This window comes from Gymnodraco acuticeps, unplaced genomic scaffold, assembly GCF_902827175.1.
Source record: "Gymnodraco acuticeps unplaced genomic scaffold, fGymAcu1.1, whole genome shotgun sequence".
Taxonomy (NCBI): domain Eukaryota; kingdom Metazoa; phylum Chordata; class Actinopteri; order Perciformes; family Bathydraconidae; genus Gymnodraco; species Gymnodraco acuticeps.
The window spans coordinates 1061920-1084981 of NW_022990172.1; the positions used below are offsets into that span (position 1 = coordinate 1061920).

Here is a 23062-nt window from a genome sequence, read left to right on the forward strand (position 1 = left end):
AATGTTACTCAAGTGAAAGCACAATTGGTCAATTTCAGAATCATATTGATATGTTTTGATTATAATTAGTGATGCATTAAAGTGTTATCAAAGCTGGTAAAGGTGAAGCTAGTTTTAATGACGTTGTACTGCAGGGTAGCTTGTGAATTTACTCCAGGTGTATCTTAAGTCTTATTTAAATGTTGATTATATTTCACAATATATTAATCCAAATATGTAAAGTAACTAAAGGTACAAAATAAATCTAGTGGAGTAAGTGAGTAGCATCAAATGGAAGTACAAATATCTCAGAATTGTTACTTCCCACCTCTGACCATTGGTAAGAAATTATCAAATATTGTTTTGCCAAGTCAACTGTAGTAGTGTTGGGCTACCCATGCAGTCCAGAGGCTCGAAGCCCCGTCCTGTGCTCTGTCTCCCCCTCCTGTCTCTCTGTCTCCCCCTCCTGTCCTCAGCACCAGCCTGCGTTTCCCTCTATTATTTTCCACTCAGTTCCTCGCAGTTTAAAATGGCGGCGTTGAGCAGCGCCGAGTCCCCACCGCCCGTCTTTAACGGAGACTCTGCGGAGCCGGGCAGGGAGCCGGGCCTGGAGGAGCTGGGTGCCGGCCTGGCCTCCTCCTGTACGGAGGGGATCCCCGGAGGTCCGCAGGATGAGGAGGTAAGCGCTCCAGCGGCGGGGTAGCGGCTCTGAGCTGGGGAATGGGGCACGGGCTCCGAGCGGAGGTAATTGGATGTAAATCTTCAGGAAACACCGGCTGTAACATGGCTCGTGGGGGATGCAGTGCAGGGGGGAAAACGATGTGCGACATATGAACCACTAATTTGAGCACTATGTTTTCACAGCTTCCGAGAAAATGCGACATATTAATGTGAACAGGAGGTTTCATTCGGCGGAGCCTGTGTTTATTTCGGGCCTGCTTTATTCCACTCGCTCCTGGCTCCGTCTTCCAGGCTCACTGCAGCTGTAGCCTGGTGCGCCAACACAGCACACACACACACACACCGCTATTGACGCAATAAAGACACGCAATTACACTGCTACTAATGCCTTTTTATTGGATTCTAATGCGGCCAAAGTTTGCATCACAAATCCTCTGAGGTCCTTTACCTCAATGTGGTGGTGGTGATGATGGTGATAATGATGAGGATGATGGAGGGGGAGGAGGAGGAGGAGGCTACCTCAAGTCGTGCTTGTGTTTTTTTTTTCTAGGTGTAATTTAGCTACACATGCTACTTTTATTTATATTACAGGCTTTACAATCACCGCCCCCAGGTATACATACACACACGCACACGCACACGCACAGGCGGAACCACCAGTCAGGCTGTGACCTCATCATTTGATACACAGTGACCATGTAGCCTAGCCTGATATCTGTCTCCAGTCAGCAGGTCAGAGGCCTCACTGATGGACCATGACCATCACATTAGCAGAATACTAACAGTCACATTTAGCATCATTTGCAAAAGTTTGTATATAATGATATCTTAAATAACGTAATGTCAGATGTCCTAAAATAAATAAAAACAGAAGGAAATGCAGTATCAAAACACAGTCAATCTGGATCATTCATGATGACTCTAAAGCAGGGGGGTCAAACTCAAATACACAGTGGGCCAAAAAAAAAAAAATGGGTACTAGTCGAGGGCCGGACTGGTTCAATGTTTATTGCAGAACTTATTGAAATGAATTTATTGCACATATTAAACCTGGAACTAACAAAGCTTAAATCATTGCCAATAAAAACAACATTAAACATTAAATAATCAGTTGCATTAATTTCTTATGGCTCTATCTGCAGCTTTTCCCGAGTCATTTCTTATGATTACATTTTTCCACAGGCCAACAACAGCTTCAAAAAACAATTTCCCTCAAAGAAAAAACCAAACATGCCCTGTTGTCGCAAGAAAAAAAGTGCAGAAGGAAACATCCATGTAAACTTTTGCTGCTCTATGATGCTAGTTCAAGCCGGATACTTGGCATCTCATCTCGGGTGCTAGTTCATCAATGTTTGGGGTCAGGCTCTGAGCTGAGGAAACCCTCAGGATTGAGTGAAGGTGTGCGTGCAATATACCGGCGGGCCAGATCTAATAGTAATTAGAAATTATCCTGCGGGCCGAAATTAAATCCACCAAGGGCCTGATTTGGCCCCCGGGCCTTGAGTTTGACACATGTGCTCTAAACTTTCTAAAGGGTCAGAAAGTCCCAAAAAATATGGCTTTCGAAAAATGGGTCTTATATTTACTTGTAATATATGGCTTTACGTTGTTGTTCTTGCTCATATGGAAAGCATCAAAAACAAAAACCAGTTCATAGTTCTCTGATTACTTTGAATTGCATGCCTCTGACTTTTGATTCCCATACTTAGTAAAGTCTAGATAGCCAATGAGATAAAACTGTCATGCTAACGGCTAACAGCTAACAGCTAGCTGCGGAGCTACCTCAGCTTCCTCTCTTGTTTCATTTAGCAGGTCCTATTGAATATGCTCTGGACCTGCTTTATGTAAAATGTGTCAAGAGATATGTTCTGTGTGCTAAATATAAAAAACAATACATTGGGTAGATGGATCGGTCCATAAAGGATCTCACAGGTCATCAACGTCTACTTCCTGTTCACCTGTTGGACTCAAGTTGTGAAAGCTCTTATTGGTCCAGGTACAACGTCTAGTTTGCCATTGATTTCGGCCACGTCATTGCAATAATTGACTACTGTCCAATGTGACGCAGTGACCATTTCAAATGATGTACAGAAGTGTCTGCTTTGGCATAAGGTCACACATCATTTGAACAGTTACTGAAGGATATGAATTTTCTAAACATTGTTTGGTCTCTTTCCTCACAGATCTGGAATATCAAACAGATGATAAAGTTGACACAAGAACACTTAGAGGCCCTTCTGGACAAGTTTGGGGGTGAACACAATCCTCCTTCCATATATCTCGAGGTAAGACGAGTTAATGAATGCAGTACATCTTGTAAGTGTCGCTTCAGGTATGGAGGTCGTTCAATCTGTGGTGTGTGGTCTCTGTCAGGCCTATGAGGAGTACACCAGTAAACTGGACGCCCTACAGCAGAGGGAGCAGCAGCTGCTGGAGGCCATGGGCAACGGCACAGACTTATCCTGCTCTCCTGAACCCATGCCATCCTTTCTGGAGGTCACCATGGGAGGTTGTGGGGTCACAGGGGGGGCTCAGGCCTATCCCTCGGCCCCCAACACCTTGGCTGTCCTGCAGACCCCCTTCGACGCCAGCAGAGCAAACCCCCGCTCCCCCCAGAAGCCCATCGTCAGGGTCTTCCTGCCCAACAAACAGAGAACAGTGGTACGTCGGATTTCGTATGTGGATTTGAAAAATTAGTATTGTGCAAGATTATTTGAAGCCAAAACAACATTTATTTTTAATTTGAATATAAGTTAGTGTTGGTTTAAATGGTCTTAATCTATCTTGAACAAAGACCTCTGAAAACAGAAAATGATATAGCTTATCCTTTTGTTCTTTTTTATATTATTGATTTTCTTTTTGGTGATGTAAAGACACAAATGGATGCTAATCCCCGTTTACCAAATGTGTCCTCTCTAACCATTTTTAAAGAAATGCATGGCTAGCTTTGGCCGTGTGTGTCTATCTGTGTCAAAAGCCTCCTATACTGATGTGCTGTTGAGTTTAATACACACATATGAATAAGAAAGTCATTTTGTACTGAGCACAGCCCAGGTGTTTTTAGGGGAATCATTTTATTATTGATGTTGTTCAGGCTAGAGAAATCAAAGTTAACATCTGTAAAGTATAGGTTCACTGGGTTAAGGAGTATATATGCTGGAGTTTTGGAGCTGAGTAGCCCTGCATATTCCAACATTAGTTTTATTGTCTAAGCTTTTGTCTCTTTGCAGGTTTGTGATTAAGGCTAAATAAGTGAGTTTAGCAGGCTGCTACCAGTATAAATGGAAGAAGAAACATTTCCACGCCACCTTTGCAGTCAAAGTTTTAGACTTGGTGTGTTTGGCTCCTCCTTTGAGTTCTGTTGTGTTGTGTTCAGGTACCGGCCCGCTGTGGGATGACTGTGAGAGACTCGCTGAAGAAAGCTCTGATGATGCGAGGCCTCATCCCAGAGTGCTGTGCGGTCTACAGGATGCAGGACGGGTAAGTGTGCAGCTAACTCATCATCTATTTAAAACTGTCACCCTGGAATGGTTGCCGTTTTCGATGACTACTCTATAAATTGGTCTTTCTAAATACAACATAATTTTCTATTATATAAACGTTCTTGAATAGATTTGGATCATGTCCGTTATACTTCCCTTTTTTTTGGCCAGTGTCAGAAATATACCCAACACATATAGACAAAGCAGCAGCTGGCTTCAAAAGGCTTTTTTTGGAGATTGATAAAAAAGCAAACATGTACCATACCTTAACTTGCAGACAAACATATTTCCCCAGCAATTATTATATTTAGACTCTGATATCAATGGAATTAAAGGAAATGTGTCTTGTGTTATAACTAGAAAGACACCAGAGCTGCTGAGGTCAACCTGTTTTCTGCTAGAAACCGTCATGGTTATGTTTGCGTACATTTACGCTGCAGTGTGAGGTGCAGACCTTCACCCTCATATCTCCACTTCCTGTTTCAGAGAGAACAAGCCCATTGGCTGGGACACAGACATCTCCTGGCTGACAGGAGAGGAGTTACATGTAGAAGTGTTGGAGAATGTGCCGCTCACCACACACAACTTTGTAAGTACTGTTGGAAAAAATGTCAGATCATGACTCCAATATTATCTACTGAATAATCTAATCCGTATTACTCTGTGCTTGTTCTGATTCTGTGTTTGATTGACAGGTCAGGAAGACCTTCTTCACGCTGGCCTTCTGTGACTTCTGTAGAAAGCTGCTGTTCCAGGGTTTCCGCTGTCAGACCTGTGGCTATAAGTTCCACCAGCGGTGCAGCACTGAGGTCCCCCTCATGTGTGTCAACTACGACCAACTAGAGTAAGTCCCACACACATGAGGCAGCAACCAGATTGAGATCAAACTTGATGTACAATGTAGTGCTTCAGGCCACTGTCGGCCCAAACATTTTGATTGTCTATATATATTAGCTCAGGTTAAACAGGAAACAGACAGCATTTATAATGTGGTTTTCCAGCATTGCGATCCCTCAAAGTGTTTTACATATACAACTCAGCATTCACACACATTCATAGAGAGACGGGGACTGCCATACATGATGCCACCCGCTCAATGAAACTAACTAATTTAACTAATTGATATCTCGACAAGGCAGACCATTGAATTTTCAAAATAAACCGCAAAAATGGCACAACATTTCACATTTATTCAGCGTCGCCAAACCATACTATGATCTTGTTATTAAGTGACAGGTCTGTCAGTATTAAGGAATTTGTTAAAAATGCCACGTTTTTTCACTTCATTACATTACATTACATGTCATTTGTTAGACGCTTTTATCCGAAGCGACTTACATTCAGTACTGTGGACAATCCCCACAGGAGCAATTTGGGGTGAAGTGTCTTGCCCAGGGACACAACGACACTTCCTAAAAATATCTTCACTGAAAGACGCTGGCTTGTGATGAGTGTTTATCCAAAAACGTACAAAATAAAAGACTCTCCCCTGATGTGTGTTCCGCAGCTTGTTGCTAGTGTCCAAGTTCTTCGAGCATCACCCGTTCACCCAGGAGGACGTCTGCTCCGAGGGCACCACCCCCGTGTCTGAGGCCTGTCCGTCACTTCCCCCATCTGACTCCACCGGGTGAGTCCTCCACCTCCACATCAGTCATTCTCCTTCACATGTGCTACTGCAGCATTTCAACGACATTGTTTTTTTCCAGGTCGATATGCCACTCCCCGTCCAAGTCCATACCCATCCCTCCCAGTTTCCGGCCCAGTGAGGAGGACCACCGCAACCAGTTTGGCCAGCGGGACCGCTCGTCCTCGGCCCCCAACGTCCATATCAACACCATCGAGCCTGTCAACATCGACGTGAGTCTGCTCCCAATTCAACTCTTCTCAACCATTTACTATGAATTGAGCTAGCCAACTCAAAGCTGCACTTATACTATCTAGCCCCCATCTTTCCATTATATTTTAGCAGCTGTTATTTCTGATACTTTTGGCAAGTGACTGCGTTTGCACATATTCATCACAACAACAACAACAACAACCAGATAATCCTCAAAAAATCCCTTAGACTTGTGTCACCGGTTCTTTAAAGGTGATGCCAGTGAAAACAGAATATTTTCTTCTCCAAAGCAGCGTCTTTCCAAAAACAGTCAATAAATAAAAATGTGGTTTATTGTGCAAAATGGGAAATGTAGCTTTTAGAAATTGATAGCCCTACTTTGTGTTGTGTCACACTCGTTTTAACACGAGCTAGATGGAAGTTCTTAAAGTAGAAGAATAAAAAAAACTTGTGTAATACATTTTGGCCCATTCAAATTGGGAATGTCCATGTGAAGTCGGTTTTAGATCAATTCACATTCAGTTTGAACACACACCAAGTACTTGCATTCATTCTGAAAACACACCTCAAGCTGCTACATTTCCTGTGATAATGGTTAAAGGGACAACAATGCAGTACAGTAAATGTTGTTATTAATTTCCCTTCTTTTTTTCAGGACCTGATTCGAGATCAGTGCTTGCCAAGGTCGGATGGAGGTAAGGATCATAGTCGGAGACTTCTGTGCATTTTTCCCACCATCCCGCGTCTGCGTGCTCTTGGTCTTTTGTGTGTGTGTGTGTTTGCGCGTGTGTGAAGTTCAGACCCAATAATTTGTGTCTGTTCTGTTTTAGTTATCGGTCAGTGAGAGCGGTAGCTGGAGGGCACACATGTTTACTCAGATCTGTGGGTCAGGGTTTCAGCAGACCCCCTTATTATTTTTGTAGTCTTACTTTGAGCTCCTGATACAAGGGAGGAATTTACATAGCTGATCAATTGTTAAAATAAATGAAAGGTTCAGGGAAATAAATTGTTTATCTATAAATCAATAGCAGGTTGTATTCTTTGGGATGTAAAAATAATTGATATTTGTCGTTCAGAAACGTTACTTAAAAGTCCTTGAAAATAGTCTCTGCCTAGGTTGTATAATCCCCGAAATGTGGTATTCAATAATACAAAAGGTCCTAGAAATGTTTCAATCTAAATATGAATCCACATTGAAATATCTATAATGCCATACAACTGTGGCACACAGATTTCATTTAACAATTTGTTTAAGTAAATGAAGTAGTCCAACTATCTAAGGTACTAACTAAGGTTATTATACATATCGTCACTTAGTACCAGAAGTATTTGAAGATGTCCTTCTAACAGATAACTTGCAATTAGTTAATTAATGCACGTTGCTGATTGTGTAAACAATGATTAGACAAGCAGCATTTGACATCACCAGCCAACGCATTAGTTGTCTGCTAGATCAATCAGCATCTGAAATATTGTATCGCTTTTCATTGCAAAGCTAACTACATCTAACAACCATTTTAAACATGTTAGTTGGTGGGTGAAGCTACAAATGAGTTTTGAATTTTCAGTTTGTGTACGGATTAAACCAAAAAGATAAAAGGTCGAATTGAGTGATCTTAGAAGTCTGTTTCCTGAATTTAGACAGAGCCAGGCTAGCTGTTTCCCCTGCCTCCAGTCTTTATGCTAAGCTAGGCTAACCACATGTTCTCAACAACAACAACAACAACAACGCAGACATAAGATCCTTCTCATCTCACTTCAGGAAAGAAAACAAAAAGGACTATTTCCTGTTTCCAAAATGTTGACAATTAAGTGTTTTATCTTTAAGTAAAATGTAGCAGTAGCCAGTCTTTATGCTAAGCTAGGCTATTCCCATTAAATATATATAAAAACAAATATTATAAAAATAATAGTCTAAGTAAAAGTATAGTGTGGTGTGAGGACGATCCATCCCTTAGATCAGGGGTGTCAAACTCAAATACACGGTGGGCCAAAATGTAAAAATGGGTACTAGTCGAGTGCCGGACTGGTTCAATGTTTATTGCAAAACTTATTGAAATGAATTTATTGCACATATTAAACCTGGAACTAACAAAGCTTAAATTATTGCCTATAAAAACAACATTAAACATTAAATAATCAGTTGCATTCATTTCTTATGGCTCTATCTGCAGCTTTTCCAGAGTCATTTCTTATGATTACATTTTCCCACAGGCCAACAACAGCTTCAACAAAACTATTTCCCTCAAAGAAAAAACCAAACATGCCCTGTTGTCGTGAGAGAAAAAGTGCAGAAGGAAACATCCATTGAAACTCAGTGTGCTGCTCTGTGAAGCTAGCTCAAGCCAGATACTTGGCATCTCATCTTGGGTGCAAGTTCATCAATGTTTGGGGTCAGGCTCTGAGCGGAGGAAACCCTCAGCACTGAGTGAAGGTGTGCGTGCAATATACCGGCGGGCCAGATCTAATAGTAATTAGAAATTATCCTGGGTGCAGAAATTAAATCCACCAAGGGCCTGATTTGGCCCCCGGGCCTTGAGTTTGACACATGTGCCTTAGATGTAACCATGGTTAGTTGTTAGTGAGAGGTGAGAGGGGCAGGGTGAGTAGCAGTGATGGTCTGTCTGTTTCTCTTTGCCCTGCAGCCCCCCCGACCTACCCCGCCCGCTGCTTGAGGAAGCACCGAACACGGACCTCAAGCCCCCTCCTATACTCCTACCCCAATGACATAGTGTTTGATTTTGAGCCCGAGCCTGTTTTCCGAGGTAGTTAGGCCTCTGTGTGTTACTGTGTCCTCCACCCTCCTCCGCCCCCCATACCCCTACCTTCCAACTCCCTACACACCAACCCCATCCACTGTTTGTGCCCCGCCTCTATCTCTCTTTTCCCCCTTTATGTCCTCTCTCTACACACCTGACAGGTTACACAGATATCTCACAGCCACTCTGATCACACACTCTTTAGTGGATGGTGGCTTCACTGGTGAAATGCTCCGTTGATCAAGTCATGTTAATCGAATAATCAATCACTAATTATTTAGCTCTGTTTAATGACAGCACACTAGTACAAATTCATGCTTCATTCAAAAGACTGCAGACAAGTCACACACTTCAGATGGTGTCTAACTTTCATGGGCGTGAATTTTTTAAACAATTTCATATTGCACAAAATAATTTAAATTACATGGCTTAAACATTATTTAAGGCAACAAGCCTTAAGTAACTCTTGACTAGCTCAAAGATAGCTTTACCATGAGCTATCATATCATTCTTATTACTTTACATTACATGCATGTACCTATACTTTAATTCACAGCTGTTCATACCTGTACATTTTCTATGTAGGCTGTTGTACTTAAATAAACTTACTGTTGTTTTTAGTAGATACTAAAATCAAGTTGGGATCAAGTTAAATGGTTAAATGAATTCTCCTTTTTGGTTGTTCTCGAACTCAACAAATCAGTGTCAGTCAACTACAGCTTAGTATATTTTCGTCCAACGATTGACAAGTAGCCAGCTAAATTAATGAATAGAGGTAAAAACGTCCTTTCTCTAAATGATTAAATGTTGCATTAATACTGAGATTAGAACTGAGCATATCATTTGAAATAATCATTTGAAATAAATGATAATCATTCAGTGTTTCCCCTACCATTGTCTTGGAGGGGCGCTGCGCCTCCAAGACAAAAGCTATCATTTTCTTTTTTAAATATATATATTTTTTATATATATATAAATATATATATGCAACAAATAGCAACTAATCTATATATTATCTACTGTCACTTTTCACATTGAACATGTGCTCTTTTATTAAATAAACTAAACACTTTCATTTTAAGTTGTGAGTTTATTGTTTTTGACCCTAAGAAACACTGATGCATTCATCAATAACAATAATCCACAACTCCTCTCTCTGCTCCAGAGGATTTAAAAAATATATATCCCAATCAAAATCATAAAATCCTGTGCTTTGCAAAACCATTAACTGCCATTCAACCAAGCACCCCCCAACGTCTCCTCTGCATGTGTCCACACACACACACACACACACACACACACACACACACACACACACACACACACACACACACACACACACACACACACACACACACACACACACACACACACACACACACACAGATACAGAGGCCTCAATCCCCACTTGCCCAAATCTCCTCTCTGTTCCTTTATCCTCCCTTTTAACCGACCCACCTTACCTCTGTTCTTTTATTTTTCCCTTCTCCTTCTCCCCGATCCCCCTCCAGGCTCCACCGCAGGGCTGTCGGCCACGCCCCCCCGCCTCTTTACCCGGCTCTCTGACCAATGTCAAGATTGCACAGAAGTCGCCGTGCCAACAGAGGGAGCGCAAGTCGTCGTCGTCGTCCGAGGACCGCAATAAAATGGTGAGGAGCTGTGGAGGATAGTGAGGGTTTAATACAGTTGGTTGTGTGTGTGCTTGTGCTGACTGAGTGCCATGTGGAACAGAAAACTCTGGGGAGGAGGGACTCTAGCGACGACTGGGAGATCCCCGAAGGTCAGATCACTCTGGGGCAGAGGATAGGCTCCGGCTCCTTTGGAACCGTCTACAAGGGAAAGTGGCATGGTAAGACCAAAGCTATACTCTCTTAAATCAGTAGCATTGAATCACACACGTCTTCTAGTCATCAACTCACTCTGTTGTAATAAAAAGAAAAAAACTGCATTACCATTCAAAACAAATGTAGTTTATTATTAGTCAATCAAACATACACCGTCAAGTACTCACTAGAAGTTATCTGTTGTTTCTTCCTTTTATTTTTATTATTTACGTTCGCAGAAAACATACTAATTGAGCTTTGGAAAATATAAACTATACTATATGTGAGTTATGTCTTCAGGGTTAGTAAATAATGAGAAATGCATTCTTGGTTTGAGTCTAAATGGATTTTGGTTGATAAATGTTGATTTAAATCCTTTAGAATTGATAAAGATAGCATGTTTAATGCAACACTTTGTCACTACCTTTTATTGGTCTGAATATAAGACCAGCGTGTAAAAAAAATGATGATTCCCATGAAGCCTTTTAAAACTAGGTTTTTTATTAATTAGAGGTTTAAATATGTGTAGAAATTTTTTTTAAAGTGGTTTTACATTTGTAGTAGGTCCAGGCAGTCAGTAACAACTTCTAACATTGTAGTGTTTGTTAAACATATTTTTAAACAACTTATTGTTTAGACTGACGTTTTCCCTGTCTCCTCTCAGGTGACGTGGCAGTGAAGATGTTGAACGTCACCGCACCCACACCACAACAGCTTCAGGCCTTCAAGAATGAAGTGGGAGTCCTCAGGTAACTTCTGCCCCCGACCCTCAGTATATCTGTTTACTTTGCTCCTTTAGGGGACACATAACGTTTATTTGACCTTCTCAAAGACAAGAGGCACATGGTCCGAGGCAGGTTGCGCCACACATTGCTAAGCGACCCTTAAAGTCTAAGCGCACCATCTTCTTCCAGGCGTAGTTTTTTTAAAAGTTGTATTAAAATGTTGACAGCAGTGTTTGTGGCTCTGCTTTGTTCTGCTCTGTGTGGTTGACACGAGATCACAGGACATTAAAGGTAGGGTAGGTAATTCACTTCAGAAACACTTTTTGTTATATTCCATGGAATGCTTAACATCCCGATAGCAATGAATAAATGAAATGCTTTGACAATAAATATATACAAATATTTAATCTGTGGAAACCGTGGCGCTGTAAAAAGCAAGTCCAGTTATCTGCCTCGGCCCGCGGCAGATAACTGGATGGCCTACCAATGTCAGCCTTCCATCTCGTGCACAAACTTATCTCGCGCCCTCATTGGTCGTGTGCGTGTTCGTGTGTGTTGGAGGAGGGGCTCTGTAAGGAAGTCTGAAGGAATGGGCAGATTTTTGTTCCGGTTGTGTACTTTCAAATTCTAGCGCACTCGAGCTGTTTCTCCATTTTTACCTACCCTACCTTTAAGGATAACAGCAGAGGTGCTTATAAAATGAATATAGATGAAAGTATCTGGCTAACAATACACCCACACAAAAAACTTGCAGAGGACTGATCTTTACGGTAGTTATGATATATGTCGGCTTTGATTGGTTGTTCCTCATCACATGGGGACCCCAAAAGTGGAACTACTTTAGAGTGTGCTTGAATCGCGCCATATGTGCTGCCCCTTATATTGCTCTTTAATTTAATATTACATTACGGATTTTATCACCCTAAAGGACAAAGATATTTGAAAGTGCAGCGGTTCTGTATTTTCACCCACTTTGTGCGTTTTCTCCAGGAAAACGCGTCATGTGAACATCCTGCTGTTCATGGGCTACACCACCAAGCCTCAGCTGGCCATCGTGGCCCAGTGGTGTGAAGGCTCCAGTCTGTACCACCACCTGCACATCATCGAGACCAAGTTCGAGATGATCAAGCTGATCGACATCGCCCGGCAGACCGCTCAGGGCATGGAGTGAGTTCCCCTCGAAGAAAATACCAAAGCATTCAGATTGAACCATGTGTGTAGTCGCTCTAATAACCCTTTTTCACCTTTTCCTCTTTCACCTTTTCCTCCTCAGTTACCTGCACGCCAAATCAATCATCCACAGAGATCTGAAGAGCAACAGTATCCTTTCCCTCATTCGTCTTCAGGCAGAGGTTTGTCAGTCCAAAAAAAAAAATGGAGGTTTTAAGTTGGGTGTTGGACAAGGAGTGATACAAACATTTTACGCCAGGTGATCTAAAACCCCAGTCCTCCAAAGAATTTCAGTCGGGGAAGAGCATTGGGGCTTCCAGAAAAATCTAAAAGTCTAACTTAAACGCAGCTCAGTGGTGGCCAATCGTATCGAGCGATAAGACCAGGAGATGCACACCGTATGGGAACAGTTCATAGAAATATCATTGTAGCATTCCACTGTAAGGTTTTGGACATCTGGTTTGGATTCTGGATTGCATTTCTACTCATGCTACAAGAGCAAATGTTTGTAGAGTAAAATACCAAAAAATAAGGGAGTGTAACGGTATATTTCTCATATAGTCTCTCTGCACTCTGCTGCCGAACAACTTGTGCTAATCACCACATTGAATTTTTGAGGACTTTGGCATTTCGAGGAAGTCTTACACTTTCAAGAGCTTAAAGTAGAAGAAGGGTGTGTGTCCTTAACCTCCTCTCCTCCCAGATATTTTCCTCCACGAGGATCTGACGGTGAAGATTGGGGACTTTGGTCTGGCTACAGTCAAGTCCCGTTGGAGTGGCTCCCACCAGTTTGAACAGCTGTCCGGCTCCATTCTGTGGATGGTCAGTGTCCGAACTCTACCATCGGCCCTTGACTAAGTTTTAACTGTTGGATCTTTTGTTATAAAAACCAACCTGTGCTCTCTCTCTCAGGCTCCAGAGGTGATCCGGCTGCAGGACAAGAATCCCTACAGCTTCCAGTCAGACGTTTACGCTTTCGGCGTTGTGCTGTACGAGCTTATGTCCGGAGCACTGCCCTATTCCAACATCAACAACAGAGACCAGGTCCGAGGACATTTCACACAGACACTAACTCTGACTCATTTGTACAGTTTATATATTTTAGTCAGAATGCAGCTTAGTAGCTCCCTGCTTACATTAGTACCAACACCCCAGTTTACAATTCAAATAAAATATTATAATGACTGATATCTTCTCTTCCCGTAGATCATATTCATGGTGGGTCGAGGTTACCTGTCCCCTGACCTCAGCAAGGTGCGCAGCAACTGTCCAAAAGCCATGAAGAGACTGATGGCTGACTGCCTGAAGAAGAAGAGAGAGGAGCGACCTCTCTTCCCTCAGGTGGGACACGAATAACTGCTTCTGTTTCATTAGGAGTCAATCTATACATATCATTTGCTAGATTAAGGTCATTTTGTGCTGAACAAATGTCAGGTTTCTTTTTTTTTACCTCAATTGCAACCAAAACAGGATTAAAAAAATAAATAAAAATGTTTAAAACTGATTTTGATTTACATTATAGTCTTTACCAGCAGATGGCCCCAGAGGTCTACAAGAGGATAAGAGCAGCGTGCTCCGAACACATCACTCTTAAACGTTAGTGGTTCAGTAGTACTGACGGTCTCTTTAATGTGTGTTCTTTCAGACCTTGGCGTCCATCGAGCTGCTCGCACGTTCATTACCCAAAATCCACCGCAGCGCCTCAGAGCCTTCGCTAAACCGAGCCGGCTTCCAGACGGAGGACTTCAGCTTGTACGCCTGCGCCTCCCCCAAAACCCCCATCCAGGCCGTCGGCTATGGTGAGCTCACCAGCTTCAGTGATTCAGTGCATTCACTTGTACTCTAAAGTCTAAACCACTGAATAACTGGGATTAGTCTGATGTATGGGTAAATGGATTATTTATCATTAAGTTGATTTAACTACTTAAATGTAGGAAGTCTTTTCTGAATCAATTGTAAATGTTATCAGATTTGACTCTTATTTAAAGAAAAGAGTCCAGCAATAAATCCTAGCGTCTTGAAGCAGATATTTGTGGTGTAAATATTTGCATATTTTTTATAGTTAAAACGTTTTTTCTCATGTTTTCCTTTCCCATCAATGTTGGTTTTCTTTTTCTCCTAGTAATTTGTATCTAATAAATTAATAGCATTTGCACTTGCCATTTATTTAACTTTGTTTGAGCTACAGGAAGAGAAACTCAACCCTTCCTGCATATATCTCAGATTCAAAGTACATCACAAACCTCAGGGTTATGTCCTTTAAGCTGCTGTAAGGCTTTAAATGTAAAACAAGAAGCTTCTAAATATAAAGTAAAGAGTTGAAGTGATTGTGGTCCAAACGCTTATTTTTTGGCTTTAACCTCTTGGCAAACAGAAACAGAGGAGATAAAACTGTAGATTAACTTCTGGACACTTATTTATGCTTTGATCACAGCTTCTCTATCGTGTAGGCCAGGGGTACTCAAACTTTTTTGTTAGAGGTCCACTTGTGAATGTTATACAAGGTCAATGGTCCGGATCAATGCCAGTAAAGTCCCCCCCCCCCCCCAACACCCCCGGAGCGGAGCAACGAAACTGAAATTAAGAAGCAGTTTGGGCGCGCTATGCATGTACTTTGGTCAGGAGGTTTTAAAGTGCTATATAAATAAAGTTGGATTGGATTGGATTAATCTACCTTATTTGGGGGCCCCCTTCTGGTCCAAGCACTTGCCTGTCGGTAAACGGCGCCCCTGTATACACACTGACATTCAATACATACATACATACAGTATCATGGCTTGAACTAGTGGGAGAAATGGCACTGTTTGTCTGTAGCCAATGCCTTAAACCTCGGCAAAAATGGCATTAGAAAGTCAAGGTAAACTTGTGGTTAACTTAAATGCGTGTCACGCTCGCGCACACAAGTAAATATATGCACGTTCATTCTCAGAACGCGTCAGACACAAGACAATATACATTAAAGGGGACCTATCATGCAAAATGCACTTTGTGATGTCTTTTATACATAAATATGTGTCCCTGGTGCGTCGGGGAACTCACGCAGCGTCAGAAAATAAAACCCGCTCTCTTTTCCTCCGTACCCAAATCTTTTAAAAACAGGGGTACAACGAGCGGATATAGATTTGCTGCCAATCTGACGTCAAATCGGCAGCGGACCCACATAAAGTTGCTATCAGAAACAATGCCTGACGCGTTTTGAATGTGTTTTGGACGTAATCTCGTCTTTGTTTACATTAGCAAGCCTCGCTAACACTTAGAGCTAACCTGTACTGAAGAGCACATGTGTTTTTAAAAAGCAGGAAATATAAAAAGGAACTCACCTTGTGATAAACCTGCAAGAGAAAAAGCATTTGAGCTCCATACTGTTTCAGAAATAATCCTTGATGTGGTTTAGAACAGGATGGCGTTTTATCACAACAGAATTGAACTTTATCTCCGATAGAATTCTGATCAGGCTTCGCCTCCTTCTTTTTTTTTTTAAGCTAAGGACCCAAAATCCGCATTTCTCTAACAGGGCTGCACAAGAGGGGTATGAGCAGTATGAGGCATGGCTAAAATGGGTGAACTGTTTGGTATGTTAAGCAAAAAACTTCACAGACCTATATTTGTATAGGTATGGCCCTACAATATATATTTTCCAATATAGCATAATAGGTCCACTTTAATTTACATCAGAATCAGATTTTTTCTTTTTAAATAATTTTTTTTTGTATATAATGGGACCATATACAGTCTGAATGGGACACAGGGTTCGGTCCGGATTCATTTGCAGTTCGGTCCGGATCCGGACCTTGGTCCGGAGTTTGAGAAGCCCTGGTGTAGGCCCTTGAAACCAGAATCAATTTGAAAAGAGGTGCCTCAGCATAAAGCATGTGAATATGTCACAGTAGAGGCACAAAACACGAATATGAACCTGAAAATGAGCATAATAGGGTTGTTCTGCTGCTTTTGTAATGTTTCACTAATCTTCTCTTCTCTTTGTTACTTTTCAGGGGAGTTCTCGGCATTTAAGTAATTGCTGCAGAACCCATCAGTCCATCCCTCGTCACTTCTCAAAGTCTCGTGTCCATACGGTGGAATCATTCATTATCGAAAAAAAACTGAAAAAATGTGTCTCAATGAATGTGCTTTTTTCTTCCTCTGTCAACCTGGAGAAGGCAAGCCTCACTGGAGTCCTTTTTTTTTTTTAAACAAAAAAGCTGTCCAGCAGGCAAACGGCCACAGCGACAGACAAAACTGAATTAGGGAAAAAAAACAAAAATCACATGAAAAGAAAGGAAAAACACAAAGATGTGCGGTTCTGAGGAGAAGACGGCAGACTCCACAGATGCCTGCTGGAGGGGGAAAGATGAAGGGAACAGGAAGTGGTGACGGAGGTAGAAGAAGTCGAGCCTTAGGGCGCCCCTCGTCCAATCATTTCCTGGACTGCTCTTTGAGCGCCGGCGGAAGAAGAGGCTTCCCGTGGTGGAGATGTGATGAGGCCAGGTGTTAAAACATCCCGAGACGAGCTGAAACTCAGCAGGCGAAGGAATCTGACTTGAAATATGGATTTATCTTTGAATTCTTTCACATTTTTAGCTAGCAGAAATGCTGAGCTTTTTTTTTTTTGTTTTGTTGAAGGAATGGTAGCTATTTTAGAAATCCCTCCTGTCACGCAGCACAGGCTTTTCTTTATATTTGTGGGCAGACCAAATTCTGCAAAATACACATTTAAACAAATTCAACACCCGTGAATTTTCCTTCAAAGATTTCAAATGTGTAGATTTCTGGTAGACAGAAGTTGTTCTTCAGGAAGGAAAATGCTCATTTGTTTGTCCTGAAAGCTACAGCATTGTAACGTTAATTGGCCTTTTTAGGTGAGATTGAGCCACTCCTCCTTTTCAAAGGTTTTCACGTGAAAGCAACAGAACTGGTTCTACCCGCAGATTTCCAAGAGAAAGCAAAGGAGCTGTACACAGGGAGGAAAAAAATACAGATGTGTTTGGTGAAAGCTACACAAGAGGGGTTTATATTATGTTGGACAAGCCTGGTCTGAGCTGAGCTAGTGCCCAGCGTTTACACTGTGTGTACAGTAAGTTGTTACACAGCATCTTTACAGCTACGCTTTTCCCTTTTTGCTTATCATGTTTTTTTCCACAACCTTTTTTTTTTTGTAAAACCAAGTGCATGTAGTGTCATTGTTTCTTTTTCATGTGGCTTTAATATTGCACTCAAATGTGGACCTTACTTGCTTTCCGCTGCTGACTAACCTGCTGAAAGGACTGGTGATCCTCTGGAGAGTCATGAGGAAAAATCTGATTTTTAATCACACCGCTTTACTTTCTCTACACACGTGCACCTGTACTCTTTCATTCCAGCGTGTGTTAAGGGTTGTAGGTGTTGTTACAGGTTATTTTAATTTTGTTATCGTCAATGTTTGCCTTGTTCTGTACAGGCAGGCCTGCAGATATTTACTTATTTATGTTTTATGGATTTATTTTCGCTTTATTTGAAGCTATCAGTCTTTCTTTTCGACGCTTGTTTTAGTCTTTGTGACTCGTGTACTTGCACTTTGTAGAGATGGATTGAAGCAAATGAGCGACTTGCCTTTTTTCGTTTTGATTTTGTTTTTATCGAAGAAAAAATTGTGACATACAGAGCTGATGACCCAAAACGAAACGTCCAATGCATGAGCCATCTGCAGGGGCTGATCTATGAATTATTTTTGCTTGAAAAGACTCAGTTGTCATCTATGACTTTATATTAAAAGAAAAAGCCTCCGGCAGCCGAGTATGTCGCCATAGCTACAAGGAGACTGCTGCTCTGATAAATTGTGGAGGTAGAGCACACAGCTAGAGCATCTATCCAAGCACTGGGGGACTTCTCATTCATCGAGGATATTTTTCATGCCATCCTTTACCCGCCCACAGCCATGTTATTAATGGTTTTGTTGCCTCCCTTTTATGGACATTTATTTACATTTATTGTCTCATCTTTGTGCGTTCAGGAAAGAAAAAGGACTGCAGAGATTTAACCTAGCCTAGCACAAAGACTGGAAGCAGTAGGAAAGTGCTAGCCTTGACCCAGAACAATCTTATTCCCTCCATTGATTTTCACTGTGTAGCTCATTAAATAATTTAGAAGCATGTTGAAAATACAAACCACTAAGACATGTTTTATGGCATTTTAAACTAGGCCAGGTAGTGATTAACAAAATGTCAGCCACCTGTTTTTGTTCCACACTTCAAAAATGACTAAGAAAATTAGCTACCATCCAGTCAGTTTGTATTTTTAACATTCCGCCAATTAATAATTTGATGAGCAGCTCAGTGTTCTCAAACAAGTATCTCTGGACTGGATACGACCCGGGTTAAGACAGGAGACAAAAGCATGAATAGCCAAACACAAATCTGCGTTAAGCCTGATGATGCCTACTGGTGAAAGGAAGGAAGTTAGTTAATTTCAAATGGCTATTGGATGGTCTTTGGTCCGATATGATGTCACTATGAAGATACTGGTGGTTGCAGAGCATTAAGGGTTGGGCAAAGGCTTGAAAGTAATATCCTAGGTTTATTCGACTTTATTCTTATCAGAGTGGTGCAGTGACCACATTTTGCAGGCCGACTAAAAGGATCCCTTGACTATAATCAATGGGATTTTTCCATTGGATTGCGGAAAATTGAAGAAAATAGCTCTTTGGGGGATCTCCACATTCTCTCAATACTTTAAATTTTTTTTTAAAGCATTAAGTTACAACAGGCAGAAGTATAAATAACCAATGTCAGGCTATAAAGGGACTACATGATGGTCATATGACTCCTGGTCAACACCGCTAAGCTAAAGGGAAACTGCTCGTTTGTCATGAGGATGTTTATTAGCCTCTTTAAGTCACCTTTTAGCAACTGCTGTTTTATGACACAAATAAGCTTTGGACATTCACCATTGGGGTTTATTGATGTATTCTATGTCCCAGAACAAAATGTATTAACCGCAGACCATATTTCAGGCATCAAACCAAAAACTCATTAAAAAAAACATTGACTTAGAGACGAGAGGAAGCGGAAGTATTTAAATGTTAACTCATTTCCAGATTTTAAGACTCATTCCTGCACCACTCTTGTTTATATTTTTGGTCATAATTGTGGTCAAGTTTATTACTGAGATCTGGGAACACGGTAGAGATTTCACGAGTGTCCGATATGTTGATGGTTACGCTGGTTGACCTATACTTGACTCCTGTGTTGGGGTTTGACTGACATAGAAACAATAAAGGCAGTTTATTAAGTATTACATATCACCCATGTAACACCTCTGAAACGATGTAGAAACATGAGTTGAAATGTTACGGAAGTTTTCAGAAGATTTGAGCTTGTTTGGGTTGTGAGGGAGACTTTGAGTAGATATAATTAATACATTTGACTGGTACACACAGAAAAGGATGAAGTTGTGTGGCGAAGGAGATCATTGAAGACTCAAGGCTAGGAATATACCCGATTTCTTCTTTTAGTTTTGTTTCGAGCACGCATTTCTAGGACTTCCTGTCAATGTCCATATAGTCTTACAGTTCATTCCTAACCTCAGAAATAGATGTTGACAATACAGGCTCAACTTTACTTGCTTGTTCTAGAGCGTTTGATCTTGGCAATTACCGTTTCCCAGGTCAAAAATGAACTGTCGGCCTCACACACAGCTTTTGTCCTCTTCAACAGGAAGTGTGCTGCATTTATTTTCTGTAGAGATCATTACTTTCTATGATAATATCACCACAGATGTATCTGCTGAACCTTTATAGAATCAATAGGTGTACACACTGAGCCCCATCACTAAGGCTCTCCACATAATGCTCCGCCTCCTCATCCAAGACTTCCCGTTCTTGAATTTCGTCTTATTTCTTGAACATTCCCTCCCTCTTCTCCTTGCCTGCACCTTAAACCCATTGATTCCTTTCAATTGAGAACTATCATGAAAAGCTTAATGTTTTTTTTCACCTGTAAATAGTTGTACAAAGGAAATACTGTCAGTTTGCTAGGAGGCATGGAGACTACCAATGTAACAAATTATAAAATGTTCAAAATAAAGACACGGAAACTAAGAGACATTTTGATAGGCAGACTTCTGAGAAAAAAACGGATGAGTGTAAAAATATTTAAGGCTGTATCATAAGAAGAAAGAGCTTAATGTATTTGTTGTGAATATGAAAAACTGATATATTAAAGAAGTGCATGAAAACTGTAGTTGGGTTCAAGTGTCGTTTGTATGGTGACGTGTTGGTGTCATGTTGAGGTGTGTTTTTCCACTGTAACATTTTCCGTCCACATGGTGGCAGCATGTAACACTGTAATGTGCCCAGAAACATCTGCTTCTGTAAGGAGAACACATTTAAACTATACACTCAAATTTAAAATATAGATGTTAAATTATTTTCTGTTCTATTACAAGCTTCCTAAAATGATCATGACTTTCCATCTCAATTCCCTTTGAAACCCAGCATTTTTACCAATTCGACAACCTTTTCAACAGTGCATTAAATATCAGTGTAATAAAAGTATCAAAACATGTATATGCAATTGGACAGTAGCACATTCACGATTGTCATGGCCTGGCTCTTGGCCATAACAAAAAGTGTGGGAAGGACGAGAACATATATGAAAAATATATTTATTAACAGAAGCTTAACGTAAACCAAAAAAACAAAAGACGAAGCGACGTAGCTGCTCCGAGGTCAGATCCTCTGCGGGGGAGAGATTGCAGGTCTCACTCAGGCCCTTTAACCCTCTGGTACAGGCCGCCAGGTGTCCTCAATCCCAGCTGATAGACCAAAGGGAAAACCTTAAAGGAACATACACGTCACACACCAGAGATAACAAGGCAGGGGTCGTCACACCCACCCCCTTAAAGTCGGTGTCCCCAGGACCACCGGCACACCAACCCCGACAAAACAAAAAAACACCAGTAATGAACAACAAAAATACAAGACATAAGGCACCCCACTTCCAACAAAACCAACAATTGCAACCCTCACACTGCCAACCGCTCCTCCCACACCCAGCCACATCTTTAGCAACACAGGTAAGCTACCTGAGAAGCACACTTTAAAAAGGATGGGCAGAGCGAGAACGATTTATCAAACAGTATGACAGACAATACATTACCGTCACGGCCCATGTTTCCTCAGTTGTAGCAGTTAGTTTCACTGGCTTTACTGCAATGCACCGCAACGAGGCCAATGTCGCCACACCTATAACATTTCACCCTACTGCAACGTCTCTGGATGTGACCAAGCCCACCGCAGGAATAGCACTTCCGGTCGTTGGCATGCCCACAGTCACGAGCCATGTGTCCTTGGTCTCCACACCGATAGCAGGACATTTCCTTGCCTCTTCCTCGACCCCTGCTGCCGCTGCCGCCGCCACGACCACCATCAACGCTGCCGCCACCACGACCACCATCAACGCCACGACCACTTTGACTAGTGGGACAATGCTTGGTCTTCTGGTTACTAAACATGTTTTTGTCCATAGCACGAGTGATCACACAAGAGGACGTGACGTCTGCCAACACTGTAGAGCTCTCCTCAGACCTTGACTCAATCGGACCGCCAGTCACTAAAAGCACAGGGGGAACATCAGTCCAGACTCTGCTACCTGCCAAACCATTGCCCAGGATGAACTGTATCCCCTCGATTGGCAAAGCTGGACGTACACCAACAGCCACCTCACCCTTAACAAGACCACAGTCAATATACATCCTATGAACAGGAATAGGAAGAACTTTTAATCCCATTCCCCAACTCAGAACGGTGTCACTTTCATAAGACAGAGGCAAAACAGAGTCAACAATATAGGAGTCAAAAGCCCCTGTGTCTCGCAAGATTTTGATTGGAACTCTGACATTACTACCTACCAATGACACCAAGCCGCCTCGTATAAATGGAGCATAAGATGCCAAAACCTCAGATCCACCTAAGTGGGATGTAAGCACATCGGCAACACAGCAGCTTTTCACAGGAGCAGCCAACGCAACAGGCCCAACAAAATATCTTCCTCCCTCAGATTTTGCTCTGCGCAGGACAGTCTGCCTTCCAATGGCCTTTTTCGCAACAGTAGTGGCAAATATCATTATTATCCACCTCAGATTTGACCAAACCCAATTTCCTTGGCTCCATCCCAAATGAACCAACATCAACAGCCTTTCTCCTTCCCTCAAAAACAGCCAGGGCCCCAGAGCGCCTTCCGAACCATGCTCTTATGAAGCAACACAAACTCATCAGCTGCCACAGCAGCTTCAGCCGCAGAAGTGACCCTGTGTTCTGTTATGTAAGTAGCAATCTTGTCTGGAAGAATATTTTTGAACTGTTCCAAAGTCATGAGCTCACACAAATCGTCAAAAGTAGTGACGTCAAGACCAGTTAACCAACGCTTAAAATGAACAGACAAATCCCTCGCCATCTCCACATATGTTTGATCTTGTTTTTGCTCAAAGGACCTAAAACGCTGTCGATAGGCCTCTGGCACCAGTTCATATGCTCTAAGCACCGCCAATTTTATTTTACTGCTCTATCCTCAAGAGATAAGGAGGAATATCAATCAATTAATCAATCAATCAATGTTTATTTATATAGCCCAAT

The 23062-nt window shown here is 41.8% G+C and overlaps 1 protein-coding gene across 1 annotated transcript; it reads left to right on the top strand.

The window, feature by feature from the left end:
* The first annotated feature begins 465 nt into the window (after positions 1 to 465).
* braf (B-Raf proto-oncogene, serine/threonine kinase) lies at positions 466 to 20669 on the top strand. Its single transcript, XM_034217641.1, is given in 21 exon segments — positions 466 to 658; positions 2844 to 2945; positions 3034 to 3321; positions 4037 to 4140; positions 4629 to 4731; positions 4838 to 4986; positions 5650 to 5769; positions 5849 to 5999; positions 6635 to 6674; positions 8625 to 8744; positions 10250 to 10275; positions 10277 to 10387; positions 10470 to 10587; positions 11226 to 11310; positions 12277 to 12453; positions 12560 to 12606; positions 13160 to 13278; positions 13369 to 13500; positions 13663 to 13797; positions 14102 to 14255; positions 16449 to 20669. Coding segments are annotated over 21 exon segments (2454 nt in total). The 5' UTR covers positions 466 to 508; the 3' UTR covers positions 16472 to 20669.
* The last annotated feature ends 2393 nt before the right edge of the window (positions 20670 to 23062 follow it).